The 17,257-nt window shown below is 63.6% G+C and overlaps 1 protein-coding gene across 1 annotated transcript; it reads left to right on the forward strand.

Annotated features, from left to right (window-relative positions):
• Window positions 1–829: 829 nt before the first annotated feature.
• Window positions 830–17,079, forward strand: TOP3B (DNA topoisomerase III beta). The gene is made up of 18 exons (XM_055550218.1): window positions 830–922; window positions 3,561–3,715; window positions 4,601–4,732; window positions 5,498–5,604; window positions 6,379–6,453; window positions 7,351–7,547; window positions 7,682–7,838; window positions 8,402–8,515; window positions 9,823–9,913; window positions 10,169–10,323; window positions 10,421–10,526; window positions 10,911–11,057; window positions 11,131–11,304; window positions 12,146–12,274; window positions 13,581–13,730; window positions 13,993–14,093; window positions 14,494–14,695; window positions 15,030–17,079. The coding sequence occupies exons 2-18, from the start codon at window positions 3,646–3,648 to the stop codon at window positions 15,506–15,508; spliced, it is 2,586 nt and encodes an 861-aa protein (XP_055406193.1). The 5' UTR covers window positions 830–922; window positions 3,561–3,645; the 3' UTR covers window positions 15,509–17,079.
• Window positions 17,080–17,257: the final 178 nt, after the last annotated feature.

Genomic DNA, 17,257 nt, shown 5'->3' on the forward strand with positions numbered 1-17,257 from the left:
ACAGTGGACAATTATCAATGGGCCTGGGGCCATACCCCAATAAGCAGAATAGAATGTATGATTCTATTCCATTACACAGATAAGTAGGGTATTCTTTTAGACATGGAGAGCTCTGGGACTCTTCCTTCGGGGGGCCTGGTTTCCCAGTTGGTCTGTCGTTTCCATAGATACTGGGCATCTAGAAAGTCCACAGTCTGGCCCAAGATGGAGTTCTGCTTTCAAGATAGAGCCTGTTCTGTTTCCTCCTTCAGGGCAACTAAAGCCGGTGCACCACGGCTGCTGCGCGGCGACCAGAGCCCGCGCTCTGCACAGGCCACTGCAACGAGCAGCCTGCGCAAGGCAGTGAAGAGGAGCACCCCCTCTCCCCCAGCAACCAGAGAAAGCCCCTGCACAGCAAAGACAGCACAACCAAAAATAAATAAATTTTAAACATTCTCCTTAAAGAAAGATACTAAAATAAAGCCACGGAAATTATTTTAAATCTCCTATAAACCCATTACTCTGACACAAAAGGTTATTTTTATTTTTCCAATCTATTTTCCAGATAGGTTTTACATTAGCTCATCCACGCATTCCACAACGTTTATAGCCTTCAAAGAAGCCTGCTATACACACATCGGTAGCTTTTAGTTTATTAACCGCAGATACGTCTTCATGCTTATCATCCAGTTTTCCTCTCTGTAGGTAATTGTCATTATTGCCTCCCCGCGGCGGGGGAAGAATGAGATGGAAGGTTTTGGGGGGAAACCCTGTGACCCCACGTGCTAGGGCCGACTGGAGGATCCGCCCCGGAACTCTCGAGCCTCGGAACGCACAAGTGCGGGCGTGAGGCGCCGGAGGGCACAGGGGAGGGGAACGCTGTCCGCGGACGGACCCGGAAGCACATGGCGGCGAGCCTCCAGGAGCGGGAGGCGGAACGCAGGTGAGCGGCGGGGGGCTGGGCGGTTTGGGGCGCGGGTCCAGCCCCGCGGCTGGGCGCCGGTCCCGGGCCGGCTCGGCAGTCTCGGCGCCTCCTCCCAGGCGGGCGGGTTCGGGGAGTGTTCGGAGGGAGCCGACGCTGCGGCCGGGGCCCCTCTGCACCGAGCGGGGTCTGCGTGGCGGGTGGGGACTGAGGCGGCGCCGGGCGGGGTTGGGGTCCAGGCTCCGCCCCGGCCCAGCCAGGCCCGGCCTGGCCTGGTCCCATCCGGAGGGCGCCTGGGGTGTACGAGAGGGCGGGGGCGGCGAAAGGCACTTGTCTGAGCAGATTCACTGGAATCTTGAGCGCTGCTTTCTCCCGGCAGCCTCGTCTGGCTTCGCTACCGCTCAGAAGGGGACGTGAGGAGTCAGCCCAGCGTGGGCTTGGTGGTCAGCGAGCCGGGGGTCCTGAGAGCCTTGGTAAAGGTCTGACACTAGTCTCAGCTGTTCTGAACCTCAGTCTCAGTTCAGATCGGTCGCTCAGTCGTGTCCGACTTTGCGACCCCATGAACCGCAGCACGCCAGGCCTCCCTGTCCATCACCAACTCCCGGAGTTCACTCAAACTCATCTCCATTGAGTCGGTGATGCCATCCAACCATCTCCTCCTTTGTCGTCCCCTTCTCCTCCTGCCTTCAGTCTTTCCCAGCATCAGGGTCTTTTCCAATGAGTCAGCTCTTTGCATCAGGTGGCCAAAGTATTGGAGTTTCAGCTTCAACGTTAGTCCTTCCAATGAACACTCAGGACTGATCCCCTTTAGGATGGACTGGTTGGATCTCCTTGCAGTCCAAGGGACTCTGAAGAGTCTTCTTCAACACCACAGTTCAAAAGCATCAATTCTTTGGTGGTCAGCTTTCTTTATAGTCCCAATTCTCACATCCATACATGACTACTGGAAAAACCATAGCCTTGATGAGATGGACCTTTGTTGGCAAAGTAACGTCTCTGCTTTTTATATGCTGTCTAGGTTAGTCATAACTTTCCTTCCAAGGAGTAAGCGTCTTTTAATTTCATGGCTGCAATCACCATCTGCAGTGATTTTGGGGCCCCCAAAAATAAAGTCAGCTAATGTTTCCACTATTTCCCCATCTATTTGCCATGAAGTGATGGGACCGGATGCCATGATCTTAGTTTTCTGAATAGCTTTAAGCCAACTTTTTCACTCTCCTCTTTCACTTTCATCAAGAGGCTCTTTAGTTCTTCACTTTCTGCCATAAAGGTGGTGGTATCTGCATATCTGAGGTTATTGATATTTCTCCCAGCAATCTTGATTTCAGCTTGTGCTTCTTCCAGCCCGGCGTTTCTCCTGATGGACTCTGCATAGAAGTTAAATAAGCAGGGTGACAGTATGCAGCCTTGACGTACTCCTTTTCCTATTTGGAACCAGTCTGTCGTTCCATGTCCAGTTCTAACTGTTGCTTCCTGACCTGCATACAGGTTTCTCAAGAGGCAGGTCAGGTGCTCTGGTATTCCCATCTCTGTCAGAATTTTCCAGTTTATTGTGATCCACACAGTCAAAGGCTTTGGCATAGTCAATAAAGCAGAAGTAGATGTTTCTCTGGAACTCTCTTGCTTTCCCAATGATCCAATGGATGTTGGCAATTTGCTCTCTGGTTCCTCTGCCTTTCCTAAAACCAGCTTGAACATCTGGAAGTTCACAGTTCACGTATTGCTGAAGCCTGGCCTGGAGAATTTTGAGCATTACTTTACTAGTGTGTGTGATGAGTGCAACCTCAGTCTACTCGTAGTTTAAAGAGTTCCAACGAAGGTCTCGTAGTGAACGTGAAAAGTGAAAGTCGCTCTGTCGTGTCCAACTCTTTGAGACCTCCTGGACTAGACAATCTATGGAATTCTCCAGGCCAGAATACTGGAGTAGGTAGCCTTTTCCTTCTCCAGGGGATCTTCCCAACCCAGGGATCGAACCTAGGTCTCCCGCATTGTGGGCGGATTTTTTACCAGCTGAGCCACCAGGGAAGGCCTTGTAGAATTGCTCATTAAAGATTCAATGAGGTGGTGTTTACAGCCATAGCAGCGCCTACAGAGTAGGAGCTTAGAAAGGCTCCTTTCCCTGACCCCCTGCATGTTTGATTCAATCACCAAGGTGGGAAAGCCTCGGGGCTGTGTAGTTCCTGCTTTAGACCACAGTGTTCCAGTTAATTGGCTCAGGCCTGGCCTGCAGAGGTGGGGCAGGGCAGGAGGGGAGGTCGATCAGAGCCTGTTGGGAAGGGCCAGGTGAGCTCTGCTGGGGGCTGGATCCCCTGGCTAAGCTGCTCAGGGCACCCTGAAGTTCAGCCAAGGTGGAGATGCTGCTCTTGGCCCTGGGGGTAAAAGACAGTTCCACTGGAGGGGGTCAGGCCCAAAACCCCCCTCTGCCCCCCTCAGGCTTCCTAGCGCAAATTTGGGGCCAAAATCAGCCTGGGGTCGTGGGGCCACCTCAGCTTCTCTGACAGGAAACCCTCGCCGCGGCTGGTTCAGTTGCTGCGGGCGGTTGTCTGAGATGCCCTCAGGTCTCCCCAGGCTCCTCTTTCTCACCTCTGTTGTGTTTGACCGCTCAGAGTGGCAGGTTGTGCCGGAAGCCTTGCTGTAGTTTGCGTGTCTTTTGTCTCAGGAGTTGGGGTGACGCTGCTCCCACGCGGTGTCTGAGTCGTTTCCCGAGAGCGGAGTGAGGCGGGGCGCTGGCAGCCCGAGGCAAGATGAAGACCGTGCTCATGGTGGCCGAGAAGCCGTCCTTGGCCCAGTCCATCGCCAGGATCCTCTCTCGAGGTGGGAGGGCTGCTCCGGCATCCGGCGGCTTTGGTCTGGGAGCGTGGGCCTTCCTGCCCCGCCAGTCGGGCCTGCCTTCTTGCGAAGCGGCCCCAGGCCCCTGGAGTCGAGTCTGTTCAGGAACAGCGGGCATGGATGGAGCCCTCAGCCCCCGAGTCACTTGGTCCCTGTGGGGTGCAGTTTCCTCCGCACTCAGTGTGAGCCGGGTCTCCCCCAGGCACGATTCAGGGCCTGCAGCAGGCAGGCTGCTGTGGGAGCGACAAGCAGGCAGCGTGGCTGCTCTTGAGCAGCAGAAGCCAGCCCTGCTGACTTGGGCAGGAAGCCCACTGGGAGGCCCCCGGCCCCAGCCTGGTCTGCCAAGGCCGTGCCCGGGCATCAGCACCACTGCCCCACGGATACCCAGCCACACGCATGCCCCTCATGCCCCTTGAGAGCGCCACGAGGCTGAGCCGTAGCCTCAGGGCACCGGGAAGCGATAACACCTGCCCTCGCCCCAGCCTGGCCCTGGGCACTCGGGTGCTGTGGACCCAGAGATGGCAGGCGTCTGCCTTGACCTCCCGTTGGTCCAGCGGCTGAGGGAAGAGGAGACCCCGGAGCAGCAGGCTGAGAAGTTGTGGTCTGGAGGGGAGGGGAGACTCAGACATGCCTGGTCCCCAGAGGCCGAGAGAGACCAGGGACCCTCCGTGGGTGTCAGGAGGTCACCCTGGGGTCGACAGTCAGGGAGTGTCTGGGGCATTTCTGGGGAGGGTCTGAAAGAGGCAGGAATCAAATTCTGGAGTGAATACAGAAGTGTGGAGACCAGCCCTCAAGCGGTCTCCGATCACTGTGGGGCGGCCCGGCCTCAGGGAAGCTGTGTCAGGCCTGGCCTGCCTGTGCCCCCCGCAGGCAGCATGTCCTCGCGCAAAGGGCTGAACGGGACCTGCTCGGTGCACGAATATAGCGGGTCCTTCGCGGGCCAGCCGGCCCGCTTCAAGATGACGTCTGTCTGCGGCCACGTGATGACGCTGGACTTCCTGGGTGAGCGCCGCCCCCGCCCACCCCCATTCCACTGAGGAACCCCGCCCCGCGCTGCCGTGGCCCGGAGGAAGCCTGGGGTGGGCTCGGGGCAGAGAGGTTTGTCCAGAACCGGTGAGTCCGAGGCCAGCAGGCTATGGGGGGCTGCCCTGCAGTCCCTGCCCCAGCAGTGGCCCTCGTGGAAGCGGTGGCCCGCATCTGAGCGGAAGCCTGGCCCGTGCGGGTGTTCTGGCGCAGGCGACCGCCTGCTGGGGGTGCCCATTGTCTGCGGTCACTTGGTTGGCATCGGAAGTCCAGTGCCAGTGACCCGTGGGCTGGCTCCAGGGCCGCTGTTGCCGTGGGTCTGTCTGGGACTCTGGGCCTTGCTGCTTGTCTGCTCCTCACTGTGGAGGGTCTGAGGACAGAGCCGTCGCCTGCCAGGATCATCCAGGCCCCCTGCATCCCGAGCCCCAAATAGAGAAGCGGGGGGCAGTGCACGGGACAGGGGGCCTGAGGACACTGAGGTCCCCCGGGATCCGCTGAGCACTTGTCAGGGCCGGCCAAGCGCTGGGTGGGGAGAGGGTACAGACAGTGGCCGGAGGAGGAGACGGGGTGAGCGGTGTGACTTTTGCCTGTGCGGTCAGCCTGCCAGGAGTGGTGCCCCCGGCGCTGGCCTGCCCAGAGCTGGCCAGCTCCTGAGCAAGGGAGGCCCTGCTCCGAGCCTCCCGATCCGGGGGTCGCAGGCCCTGTAGGTGTGACGTGTGACCCTGACGTCCCGGTGTGCTGCAGGGAAGTACAACAAGTGGGACAAGGTGGACCCCGCCGAGCTGTTCAGCCAGGCCCCGACGGAGAAGAAGGAGGCCAACCCCAAGCTGAACATGGTGAAGTTCCTGCAGGTGCGTCCGGGGCTCCCTGGGGCCCGCGCCTCCCTGTCACGGCCTGGGCACCCTGGTCACCCAGCCCCCAGACCAGCCTCCTGCTTTTAAAATGGTTTGGTGTGGCGGATTCTAAAACAGACGTAAACACGGGGACTTCCCTGGGAGTCCGGGGTTGAGAATCTGCCTGTCAGTGCGGGGGACGCGGGTTCGATCCCTGATCCGGGAGGATCCCACGTGCTGCGGTACAACTGAGCCCAAGCTCCCTGAGTGCTACGCCAGCTCTCCAGAGCCGGGGCTTCGTACCATGCCGTGACGAGAGAGTGGCCCCCTTGCCACAATGAGAGAAAGCCACGCACAGCAGCGAGGCCCCAGTGCAGCCAGGAGCAAAAATAAAAAGACAAAACCAAGAAATAAAGAACGATAAAAATAACTCAAAGCCATGATAAAAGTTAGAAAAGACGAGTAAGGAGGAAGAAAGAAACGCCTCTGTAACCTCACCATCTGAGACAACGGCCTCTGTGTTTAGTCGTTCCAGTTCAGTATTTTTTTTTTTTTTTTGATTCAATTTTGGGGATTAAGATCTCGTGGCATTTATTATGTTTTTTGGTCTAAAAACTAGCAGTTCTGAATTACACTCTTTGCTGAGAGGCCAAGCCGGCCAGTGACTCCACTTGGTGACTACTGCCCTGGGCTCCAGGCCTCCTGAGGGCGGTCTGGGGGGCTTGGGGCTGCACACTTGCGCCAGGCAGCGATGGGTGGGCCGGGCAGTGCACACCCCGTGTCTCTGCACAGGTGGAGGGCAGGGGCTGCGACTGCATCGTGCTGTGGCTGGACTGCGACAAGGAGGGCGAGAACATCTGCTTCGAGGTGAGGGGCTGGGGCCCACGCGGCCGGCCGGCCTGCATCCCGCGGACTGCCGCGCTGGGGGCCAGGGCCCCAGCTCTGGAGATCCTGTGGACGCTGATGGTGCAGGGGCTCTGCCTGGGGCAGGAGCGTCCCATCTCCGGGCGGGCAGCTTGTGAGGAAGTGCTGGGGCAGGATTTCCCCGGCGGAGGGCTGCCCGGAGGGGAGCGTGGGTTCTGAGCGTCGGGCCTGGGCCCGTGCTGGGACCTCTGCCTTGCGTCTGGGTGCCCTGTCACACCCCTTCGCCCCTCTCCCCACCCCCACCAGCTCTGTGCTCCACCACGATGCCCACCCCACCTCTGCCACCCCCAGGGTGGGTGCCACTCCCAGGCCTGCCTCCACAGGAGCCCCTCGGGCTGTGACCCCGCTGGTGCTCGGGGCCCTCTCCCGGCCCTGCCCCTGCGCCTCCCCTGGGCCCTCCGTGTGGGGTGGACACTGTCGTCCCCTGTGAGGAAGCTGCGTGGCCTGCAGACTCTGAGCAAGTCTGGGCGCCAGGACCCTAGGCCCGCCAGGCTGTGGTCTGGAGCTCCTGCTGCTACCCGCCTGCTGCCTTGCCTTCTCTCCCGTCTCTCTTTCCTCCTGTTGCTGGAGGGCATCCCAGATGCTGCCCTGCTCCCCACGCTCTCCTCGAGAAGGTGGGCGTAGTGGCCGGGATCTCTTGCGTCCTTGGCAGTAGCACCTCCTGATTGAGGGTGGAAGCCGCTGTAAGGAGAGGGGTGTGAGCACGGAGGGCAAGGGAGCGCGGTGGCCGGAGGCCTGCGGACACCAAGGCTGCAGAAGGCAGGGAGGTGGCCGGCCGGCGGGAGCGTGTGGGGCGGGCGCCTGGGCTAGCCATGGGCGTCACCGCCGGGCCCCCGCCAGGTGCTGGACGCGGTGCTGCCCGTCATGAACCAGGCCCACAGCGGCGAGCAGACAGTGTTCCGGGCCCGCTTCAGCTCCATCACGGACACGGACATCTGCACTGCCATGGCCCGCCTGGGTGAGCCCGACCACAACGAGGCACTCTCGGTGGACGCGCGGCAGGAGCTGGACCTCCGCATCGGCTGCGCCTTCACGAGGTGCCCCCTGGCCCCCCCAGGCCCGACCAGAGACAGGAGACCGTCCGCCTTCTCAGCCCCTGAGACAGTTGTCTCGCCGAAGCGCGAGTGGGTGCCTGACCAAAGTGTCCTCATCTCCCTGACCCCCTTCACAGGTTCCAGACTAAATACTTCCAGGGGAAATATGGCAACCTGGACAGCTCGCTCATCTCCTTCGGGCCGTGCCAGACCCCCACGCTGGGGTTCTGTGTGGAGAGGCATGACAAGATCCAGTCCTTCAAGCCGGAGACCTACTGGGTGCTGCAGGCCAAGGTCCGCGGCCTTTTCCCGCTCACGCTGGGACTTGCTGGGCTTGGGTGTAGCATCTGAGCACCTCCACTGCCATCGTGGTCCCCAGGCCCAGGGCACGGACGTGGGCCGCTGTCGCACCGTGGGCCCAGGAGAGGGCCGTCTAACACAGGGTCAGGTCCGCGGCTGGGGCAGTAGGGTCCAGGGACTGGACTGAGGGCCATGGGTCACTGGCCTTCCAGCTCCTAAAAAGCCTTGGAACACGTTTTCCTAGTAAGATAGACGGAAGGTTCTCGTAAGGCTCTGAGTATGACACGGGGCCACTGCAGTCCACGCGGGGCTGGGGTCCCCTGGGGGGGCGGGCTGCGGCGCCCCTGCGGACAGCTCAGCCTTGGCGCTGGGCTCCTGTCCTGAGACTGCCTCCCTCGTCTCAGCGGGAGGCCTCTGCCAGAGCAGCCTGTGCTTGGGGAGGGGCTGGGCTGCGCCCCTGCACAGCTCTGGCCATGAGCCCTTCCAGCCAGGCTCGGGCAGGGACCACCCCGCGGGCGGTGGCTCAGCCTGCCTCTGCTCCTGTCCCCCTCCTGCAGGTGGATGTTGATAAGGACCGCTCCCTCCTCCTGGGCTGGGACCGTGTGCGCGTGTTCGACCGGGAGATCGCACAGATGTTCCTGAACATGACCAAGCTCGAGAAGGAGGCCCAGGTGGGCTGCTTGGGGCCGCGGAGGCCTCTGCTGACCAGGGTGCAGGGCTCCCTCTGTCTCTCTGGAACACAGACACCTTTTAGAGAGAAGGCTAGTTGCTCCCACACACGCCCCCCCAGGCCGTGGCCGCCACACAGCTGCCTGGCCTGACGGGTGAGCGTGCCCTGCGGGCGCCTGCTTGCTCAGGGGCTTCCACCCTGATGTCCGCCCTCGGTGGCATATCCAGCCAGAGGCCTCTGTGCCTGTCTAGAGCCCGCCCAGCGCCCACAGCTAGCACGGCCGCTCCGGGCCGTCGGCTCTCCTGGCCTCACCTGCCACGTTTCTCACTCGGGTCTCGGGAATTGGAAGCATGGCCACGTGGCTGGTAGGAAGAGGTTGATGCCATGTGGCAGGGGGCTGGCCACGCGGGACTGGCGGGTCTGCGACCATGGTGGCTCGTGCCCTGCAGTCGTGCCTTCATGGGTCCTTCTTGCCCAGTGCAGTCGATTCAGGCACCGGAGCTGCTCCTAAGCTGCCCCGCGCTTCTGCCTGTGGCGGCCACCACGTCTGGGCCTCCCCATTGTGACCGCAGCCTCCACTGCTGCGTCTGTCTGTCCAGAGCTCGGGCTGTGGCCCTGGCTAGGTTCACATCGGGTTGGCAGGGGTGAGCGTGGCGGCTGAGAAGCCTGGATCGCTTCTGCCGTAGGCAGGACAGTCACCTCTTCAACAGCCGTTCAGCCCAGAGGCTGAGCTGGTTGCTCACCTTGCGTTTCCGCAAGTGGGAGCTGTTCACTGAAGTTCCTCCTGGTGACCCACAGTTAAAAGTTAGGAGGTTTCACAGAAAAAGTTCCGACTTCTCGCTTTTCCTGACAAATCGGAAAGTGTAGCTACACTCGTGGGCACCATGAGGAGCTGCCCCTGCGATGGGCCCTCACCCCAGGGCCCCGCCTCCCCGCAGACGGAGATGCTGGCGATGGGCCCTCACCCCAGGGCCCCGCCTCCCCGCAGACGGAGATGCTGGCGATGGGCCCTCACCCCAGGGCCCCGCCTCCCCGCAGACGGAGATGCTGGCTCCCGTCGGGCCGCCAACATGCAGCCCCTTCCCCTGACGCCTCCCCTCCTCCAGGGTTTCTCTCCTAAAAAATAAGTCTCTAGAATTCCTGTTCGTTTCCTTTCTTGGGCCTGAACAAACGTTCATTTGAGTCGTGAGGCCGCTGTAAAGGGAGTTAGAGAAGCCCGGAGGACAAATGAGAGTCAGATCCTCAGCGACTCCTTTTGCGCCTGCCCCGGCTCTTGCCCGCCTTGCCCTGACCCCGGCCCGTCCCCAGGTGGAGGCCACAAGCAGGAAGGAGAAGGCCAAGCAGCGGCCACTGGCCCTGAACACCGTGGAGATGCTGCGTGTGGCCAGCTCTGCCCTGGGTAAGTGCAGGCGCTGGTCCTCTCTCAGGGTCTTGTGACTTGGAAGCACAGGCTGCCTGGCGGGTAGGAAGGGATGGTTGCCAGCAGGCAAGGGGCCGACCGTGTCTCGAGAGCCATGCTGGTCATCTGCGCCCTCCCTGCTGGGGAAGCTCAGCCTTGGGCTAGGCCTGTGGACAAGGGCACCGGCCTCCCAGGAGCCTGAGAGTCTAGCCTGGGGCACCCGGTGTCTGGGCGCTGAGCCTGCGTCTCTGGCAGGAATGGGCCCGCAGCACGCCATGCAGATCGCCGAGCGGCTCTACACGCAGGGCTACATCAGCTACCCGCGCACCGAGACCACCCACTACCCCGAGAGCTTTGACCTGAAGGGGCCTCTGCGGCAGCAGGCCAACCACCCCTACTGGGCTGACACGGTGAGCCACGCTAGGCCAGGGTGGGCAGCCGCGCTCCCTGCAAGGGCTGGGGGCCGTGCCGGGCTGACACCCTGCTCCATCCCGGCTGCCCCCACAGGTGAAGCAGCTCTTAGCAGAAGGTATCAACCGCCCACGGAAAGGCCATGACGCTGGCGACCATCCCCCCATCACCCCCATGAAGTCTGCCACGGAAGCCGAGTTAGGTATGGGGCGCCCCCAGATGGTCACACCCCTTGGCACACACGCACGCACACGTGCATCAAGCTTCACAAGAGAGCGGGGTGAGGCGCGCTGGTGACCCGATCTCTGGAGGCTCAGGCGCCATGGCAGCGTGCGGCCATCTGAAAGCTGTACTCCATGGCTGGGCCATGACAGGAGTGAGATGGTGGCGGGGGTGTGACGGGGCAGGCGCTGCCTCGGGAGGCCCTGGGGCAGAAGGCCAGGCGGGGCAGGGCGACGGGCTCAACCATGGGGAGGCCTGGAGTCCCCCACCCCCGGGGGCTGGGCGCAGGGGCCCCAGTGCCGTAGCAGGAGCACGGGGCTGCCTGGAGCTGGAGCCTGGCGCTGAGCAGCTGCGCCCGTGGCAGGGGGCGAGGCCTGGCGGCTCTATGAATACATCACCCGGCACTTCATCGCCACCGTCAGCCACGACTGCAGGTACCTGCAGAGCAGCATCTCCTTCCGGATCGGGCCCGAGCGCTTCACCTGCACGGGCAAGACCGTCATCTCCCCAGGTAGGGGCGGCGGGTGGGCAGCTCCCCCTCCGCAGATGCGTGGTGAGTGTCCTGAGGGCCGGTGTCTCTTCAGGCTTCACAGAGATCATGCCCTGGCAGAGCGTGCCCCTGGAGGAGAGCCTGCCCACCCTCCAGAAGGGCGACACCCTGGCCGTGGCTGAGGTCAAGCTGCTGGAGAAGCAGACGAGCCCGCCGGACTACCTGACCGAGGCTGAGCTCATCACCCTCATGGAGAAGCACGGCATCGGTGGGTCCCGCCCGGGGCCCCCACCCCGCCTAGGGCCCACTGTGGTCTGCCGAGCAGGGCAGGGCAGAGCAGCTGGGGATCCTGGCTGAGGCCTCCACCGCCGGACCTGGCCTTGGGGCTAGAGATGTGAACTTGGCAGTACCTCCACCCCCAGGGCTGCGCGTTGGCCAAGGGGGCCACTGACTCACCCGCAGGGAGGACATAAAGCTCAGGTCAAGTCCACGGACAACAGGAAGGCCAAGGCCCCACAGCACTTTGCCTGGGGCTGGAAGCTCCCCATGGGGGCCGTGTCCTCAGGAGCTTGTGTGGCCACTGCTGCACGGGTGAGGGCTCCCGCCCAGACCCCAGGCCCGGGGCTGTGACTCAAGTCCTCACACCCCTGCAGCCAGCCCCGTGCCCCAGCAGGGGCCCTGCCTTTCCCTGAGGCTTGACTCTGGTGAACCAGGCCCCTAGAGGCTGATAGGCTCTGGACGGTTGTGGGACAGCCAGGCCATTCCGCAGTTAAAAGTGTCCCTGGAGCCGATCAGGAGGGCCCCCCAGGCCACGTAGCTGGCGGGTCTGCCAGGTGCTGGTCACCCACTTGGCAGTGGAGCTCTGCGTGCGTGGGTCTGGGCCCTGCTTCTGGAACGGTGCGTGTGCTGTGGGGCGAGGCGTAGAGAGGCTCGGGAGGTCACATTCGTCAGAGGTGAGGGGCGGGCGGCCGAGCTTCTTCACCTCGGAGCCTCCGCGTCGGGTTCGCGGGACAGTCCGGGGCAGGCCTGCGAGCGGCCCTGGGGGACGGGGCTGAGAAGCCGGCTTCATAGCGCGGGTGGAGGGAGAGCTGAGTCCGTGCTGTGCCCAGGGACGGACGCCAGCATCCCCGTGCACATCAACAACATCTGCCAGCGCAACTACGTGGTCGTGGAGAGCGGGCGCCGACTCAAGCCCACCAACCTCGGCATTGTCCTGGTGCATGGCTACTACAAGATCGGTGAGCCCTGGCCCCGCCCCCACCTCAGGGCATGCCCCGGCCACGCCTCCCATCCCGAGTCTGCCCCCAATCATGCCTCCCACTGCAGGCCACGCCTCACTGCAGGCCACGCCTCACTGCAGGCCACGCCTCACTGCAGGGCCCGCCCTGGCCATGCTTCTCACCACAGGGCCCGCCTCAGTCACCGCCCACTGAAGGCCACTCCTCCACTGCAGGGTCCGCCCCAGCCACGCCTGCCACCCAGAGTCTGCCCCTCAATCATGCCTCCCACTTCAGGCCACGCTCCACTGCAGGGCCCGCTCTGGTCACGCCTCTCATAGCAGGGCCCGCCCCAATCACCGCCCACTGAAGGCCACGCCTTTACTGCAAGGGCCCGCCCCGGCCACGCCTGCCATCCCGGGGCCATGCACCAGCCATGCCTCCCACCCCGAGTCTGCCCCCAATCATGCTTTCCACTGCAGGCCACGCTCCACTGCAGGGCCCACCCTGGCCATGCCTCACCACAGGGCCCGCCTCAGTCACCGCCCACTGAAGGCCACACCCCCACTGCAGGGTCTGCCCCAGCCACGCCTCCCATCCAGAGTCTGCCCCTCAATCATGCCTCGCACTGCAGGCCACGCCCCACTGCAGGGCCCGCCTCAGTTACCACCCACTGAAGGCCACGCCTTCACTGCAAGGGCCCGCCTTGGCCACGCCTGCCATCCCGGGGCCATGCACCAGCCACGCCTCCCACCCCCGAGTCTGCCCCCAATCATGCTTCCCACTGCAGGCCACGCCCCACTGCAGGGCCCGCCTCAGTTACCGCCCACTGAAGGCTATGCCTCCACTGCAGGGCCCGCCCCAGCCACGCCTCCCATCCAGAGTCTGCCCGCCAATCATGCCTCCCACTGCAGGCCACGCCTCACTGCATGCCACGCCCAACTGCAGGGCCCGCCTCAGTTACCGCCCACTGAAGGCCACGCCTCCACTGCAGGGCCCGCCCCGGCCACGCCTTCCATCCCAGGGCCCGCCCCGGCCGGGCTGATGGTCTCCTGGAAGTGTTGGGGTCTGAGAGCAGGGGCATGGATTCCTGCAGACTGGCTCCTGGCCGGCCCTGGGGTCCTTACTGCTGGACCGTGTATCTGCCCTGAGAGGTCCTCAGGAGCCGTGGGAGACAGCAGGGAGCTCAGCCGGACAGCCCGTCCGGTGACAGCATCCTGTGACGGGGTGCCCTGGTCCCCCTCGCAGGGCTCCTGGGGAGATCACAGGTGGGAGCCCTACTTCTGTGCGCGGCGCGAGGACTCACAGCGCCCCCGCCCGCCCGCAGACGCCGAGCTGGTGCTGCCCACCATCCGCAGCGCCGTGGAGAAGCAGCTGAACCTGATCGCGCAGGGCAGAGCCGACTTTCGCCAGGTCCTGGGCCACACCCTGGACGTCTTCAAGAGGAAGTTCCACTACTTCGTGGACTCCATTGCGGGTGAGTGTGCCCCTTCCCTGCTCCTCAGCCGAGGGACCCGGCTCAGGGCTGTCATCCCCCTCGGGGAGACCCGCTCCCAGGCCCTGGCTCCAGGGGGCTGTCGGGACCCCGAGGCGAGCGTGGTGACAGCCCTAGGTGCACACGGCTCGTCTCACAGATGGGGCTGCCGTCACCCGCCGTCAGGGGCTGCCTGCCCAGTAAACCAGCTGTGGGGAGGCGGCGGCCGGGGCTGGGCTGTGACTCCCGCCCCGCTGGCTTGCAGGCATGGATGAACTGATGGAGGTGTCCTTCTCGCCCCTGGCGGCCACGGGCAAGCCCCTCTCCCGCTGCGGGAAGTGCCACCGGTTCATGAAGTACATCCAGGTAGGAGGGCGCGCGTGCACGACGGGCAGTCTCGCCTCCCCGCGGCCTCGCACCAGCAGCCTTCACGTGGAGTGACTGCGAGGCCCGGGCAGCTTCTCCAGCAGACACCCAGCACTGCCCTCAGACCCAGCAGTGCGTGAGCCGTGGGGTCCCTGACCCGCGTGCCGTCCACGCTCTCCTGACCCGCATTCTTCACTGTCGGGAACTCCCGCACTGGGATCGCAGCGCCTTTGTGCACGTGTGGAGCAGGGAGCGCTGAGACTACTCATCCGGGGTCCTGAGCGGTCCTGGGGGCACTCCACACTGCCTACCACCCGCGACTGTCCCGGGGAGGCAGAGGTGGGCGGGCGGGTCAGGAGGCCCCAGCAGCCCCGTGACCCCTGCCCCCGACGCTGCCCAGGCCAAGCCGAGCCGCCTGCACTGCTCGCACTGCGACGAGACCTACACGCTGCCCCAGAACGGCACCATCAAGCTCTACAAGGAGCTGCGCTGCCCGCTGGACGACTTCGAGCTGGTCCTGTGGTCGTCGGGCTCCAGGGGCAAGAGCTACCCGCTGTGCCCCTACTGCTCCAACCACCCGCCCTTCCGGGACATGAAAAAGGGTGAGCCCCGCCCGCCCGCGCCACCCTGGACTCCGGCGGGGGCCCCCCACCCGGAAGGGGAGCCCCTAGTCCCCACCCTTCTCAGGGAGATCTGTCCCTGCCTCCAGCGGCTTCCAGGGCGGCCAGTGGCCCCCACCTGGGCCCCAGGAAACGAGATAAAGGAGGGTGGACCCGACCGGGGTCTGCCTGGGGTTGGGGGGTGGGGGTGGGGGGCGGAGACGTGAGGGTCGAGGAAGCCCTAGAGAAGCAGAGCCCAGGGCGCGTGCGCGGGGTGAGAGGCGGGGCTCCGCCGGGGTGGGGTCGGTGTGTGCGCCTCATGCGGCCCTCCCCGCAGGCACGGGCTGCAACGAGTGCACGCACCCCAGCTGCCAGCACTCGCTCAGCATGCTGGGCATCGGCCAGTGCGTGGAGTGCGAGAGCGGCGTGCTGGTGCTCGACCCCACCTCCGGCCCCAAGTGGCGCGTGGCCTGCAACAGGTGCAACGTGGTGGCCCATTGCTTCGAGAACGCCCACCGCGTGCGCGTGTCCGCCGAGACGTGCGCCGCCTGCGAGGCCGCCCTGCTGGACGTGGACTTCAACAAGGCCAAGTCCCCGCTGCCGGGCGACGGCACGCAGCACACGGGCTGCGTCTTCTGCGACCCCATTTTCCAGGAGCTGGTGGAGCTGAAGCACGCAGCCTCCTGCCACCCCATGCACCGCGGGCCCGGGCGGAGGCAGGGCCGGGGCCGGGGCCGGGGCCGGAGGCCGGCGGGGAAGCCGGGTCCCCGCCGGCCCAAGGACAAGATGTCAGCCCTGGCCGCCTACTTCGTGTGATGGCCAGCAGGCTCCGTGCCGCAGCCTCCGAGCCCCGGGGATCATTAAACGCGGTGTCTTCTGCAGTGCTAGCGGCTCCGCACAGTCGCCTGCTGTCGGAGGGCTGTGCCCATCTCCTCGCCTCTCCCCTGTCCCGCACATCCTCCCTGAGTCCTGCAGGGGGCCACTGCGCACAGAACCGGGAGCAGACCCAGTTCAGGGCACCCGCCACGCTGCAGCGCATGTGAGATGGGGCACGGTGCGCACATGTCAGGGTGCCTGGGCGCCGGGGAAGCAAGAAGCTCCTTCCGCCCGCGCCCAGCTGTCCTAGGCTGGGGGGACGCCTCCCTGGGTGTTGGCCCTCACTCCACCCACTGCCCACTGCGTGGGTCTGCGTGTGGGGGCCCGCATGTGACCCTGGCACCCCCAGGCCTGTTCGCCTTCCAGTTCTCAAACAGGTGTCCCCTCAGGCAGAGGCGGGCGGCAGCAGATGGCAGGGTCGGGGGGCCACACCACCTGCAGGACGCAGGTCACCTGCCCGCTTCCCGTGCCCACTCCACCTGAGGGCGCCCCCCCCCTCAGCCCACCACATGCCCACCTTGGGATTTTGCCCCCCGCCAGGCCTCTGCCTGAGAGGCCCCCGTGAAACGCCTCCGCAGGCCCGCAGGCGGGGCAGGTCGGAGCTGTGGTGCCCAGACACGGACTGCTACCTGGGTCGCAGGCTCGCCCGGGAGGCTGCAGCTCCAGCTGGGTGGGCCAGGCCACATGGGAGGCTCCTTTCCCGAGGGTAGAGCCGGGGCTGGAGCTGAGGTGGGCGGGAGCCGGGCAGGAGGAGCTGACACTAGCCACAGGGCCGGTCAGCTCCTGGGCGTGGCGTTGGCCCGGTTCCCACTGGGGGAGGCACATTCCTGGCCAGGCGGCATGCCTTGCTTCCCTGCCACCTCCTGGTGCTGGCCTCGGGGCATCAGTGCTCTGAGGGGTCTCGTGGAGGCCCGCCCGGGAGGGCCCGTGGGATGTCAGCTGTCCCAGGAGCCCCTCACCCATACAGCGGTCCTCAAACTTCAGTTCACACTTGTTCTGGGTACACTTTGAGAAACCCTGAGGCAGGGTCTCACAATAGCCCTGGAGGGTAGGTTGGCACCTATTGATCCCCTTTTTCCTGATACGGAATCTGGATATGGGACAGCTAAGGAACAACTTGAAGGTCACACGTCATAAGCACTTAACCACAGGCCTCGCTGGGGTCACCATGCTGACTTTCAGGCGGGGTCGGGTTGCAGGATCTAGGAAGGCCTGAGGAGAAGGGGCCCCACCCTGCCTTCTCTGCCCAGATGCCCACTGCCTTCTAGATCCACCCCCTACCCAGTCTCTGTCCTTCCAAACCGACCGACTTAGTTCTCCAGACTCCTGTTGGTGAATCTTAGTTCCTGGGCCAGACACAGGCCGTGTGCCCACCTGGAGGTCAGGTGGGCAGGGCCCCAGTGGGGCTTTTGAGGGCTCTTCCAAAAAAGTTTATATTATGCTTTACAACTGCATTGATACAAAGATGAACATATTAATATTATATATTAAAACATTTTCTTTGACCTAAATGTTGTTTATCTTTTGGTGTTAAAATACTTCCAGGGAATTCCATGGTGGTCCATTGGTTAGGACTCCCCACTTCCATGGCCGGGGACATGGTGGATCCCTGGTGGGGGAAGTAGTATCCCACAAGCTGTGTAGCATGGCCCCCAGTTTTTCCCTTGTCCTCTAGGGTGGCAGAGAAGC

This window comes from Bubalus kerabau, chromosome 16, assembly GCF_029407905.1.
Source record: "Bubalus kerabau isolate K-KA32 ecotype Philippines breed swamp buffalo chromosome 16, PCC_UOA_SB_1v2, whole genome shotgun sequence".
In the NCBI taxonomy this organism is placed as follows: domain Eukaryota; kingdom Metazoa; phylum Chordata; class Mammalia; order Artiodactyla; family Bovidae; genus Bubalus; species Bubalus kerabau.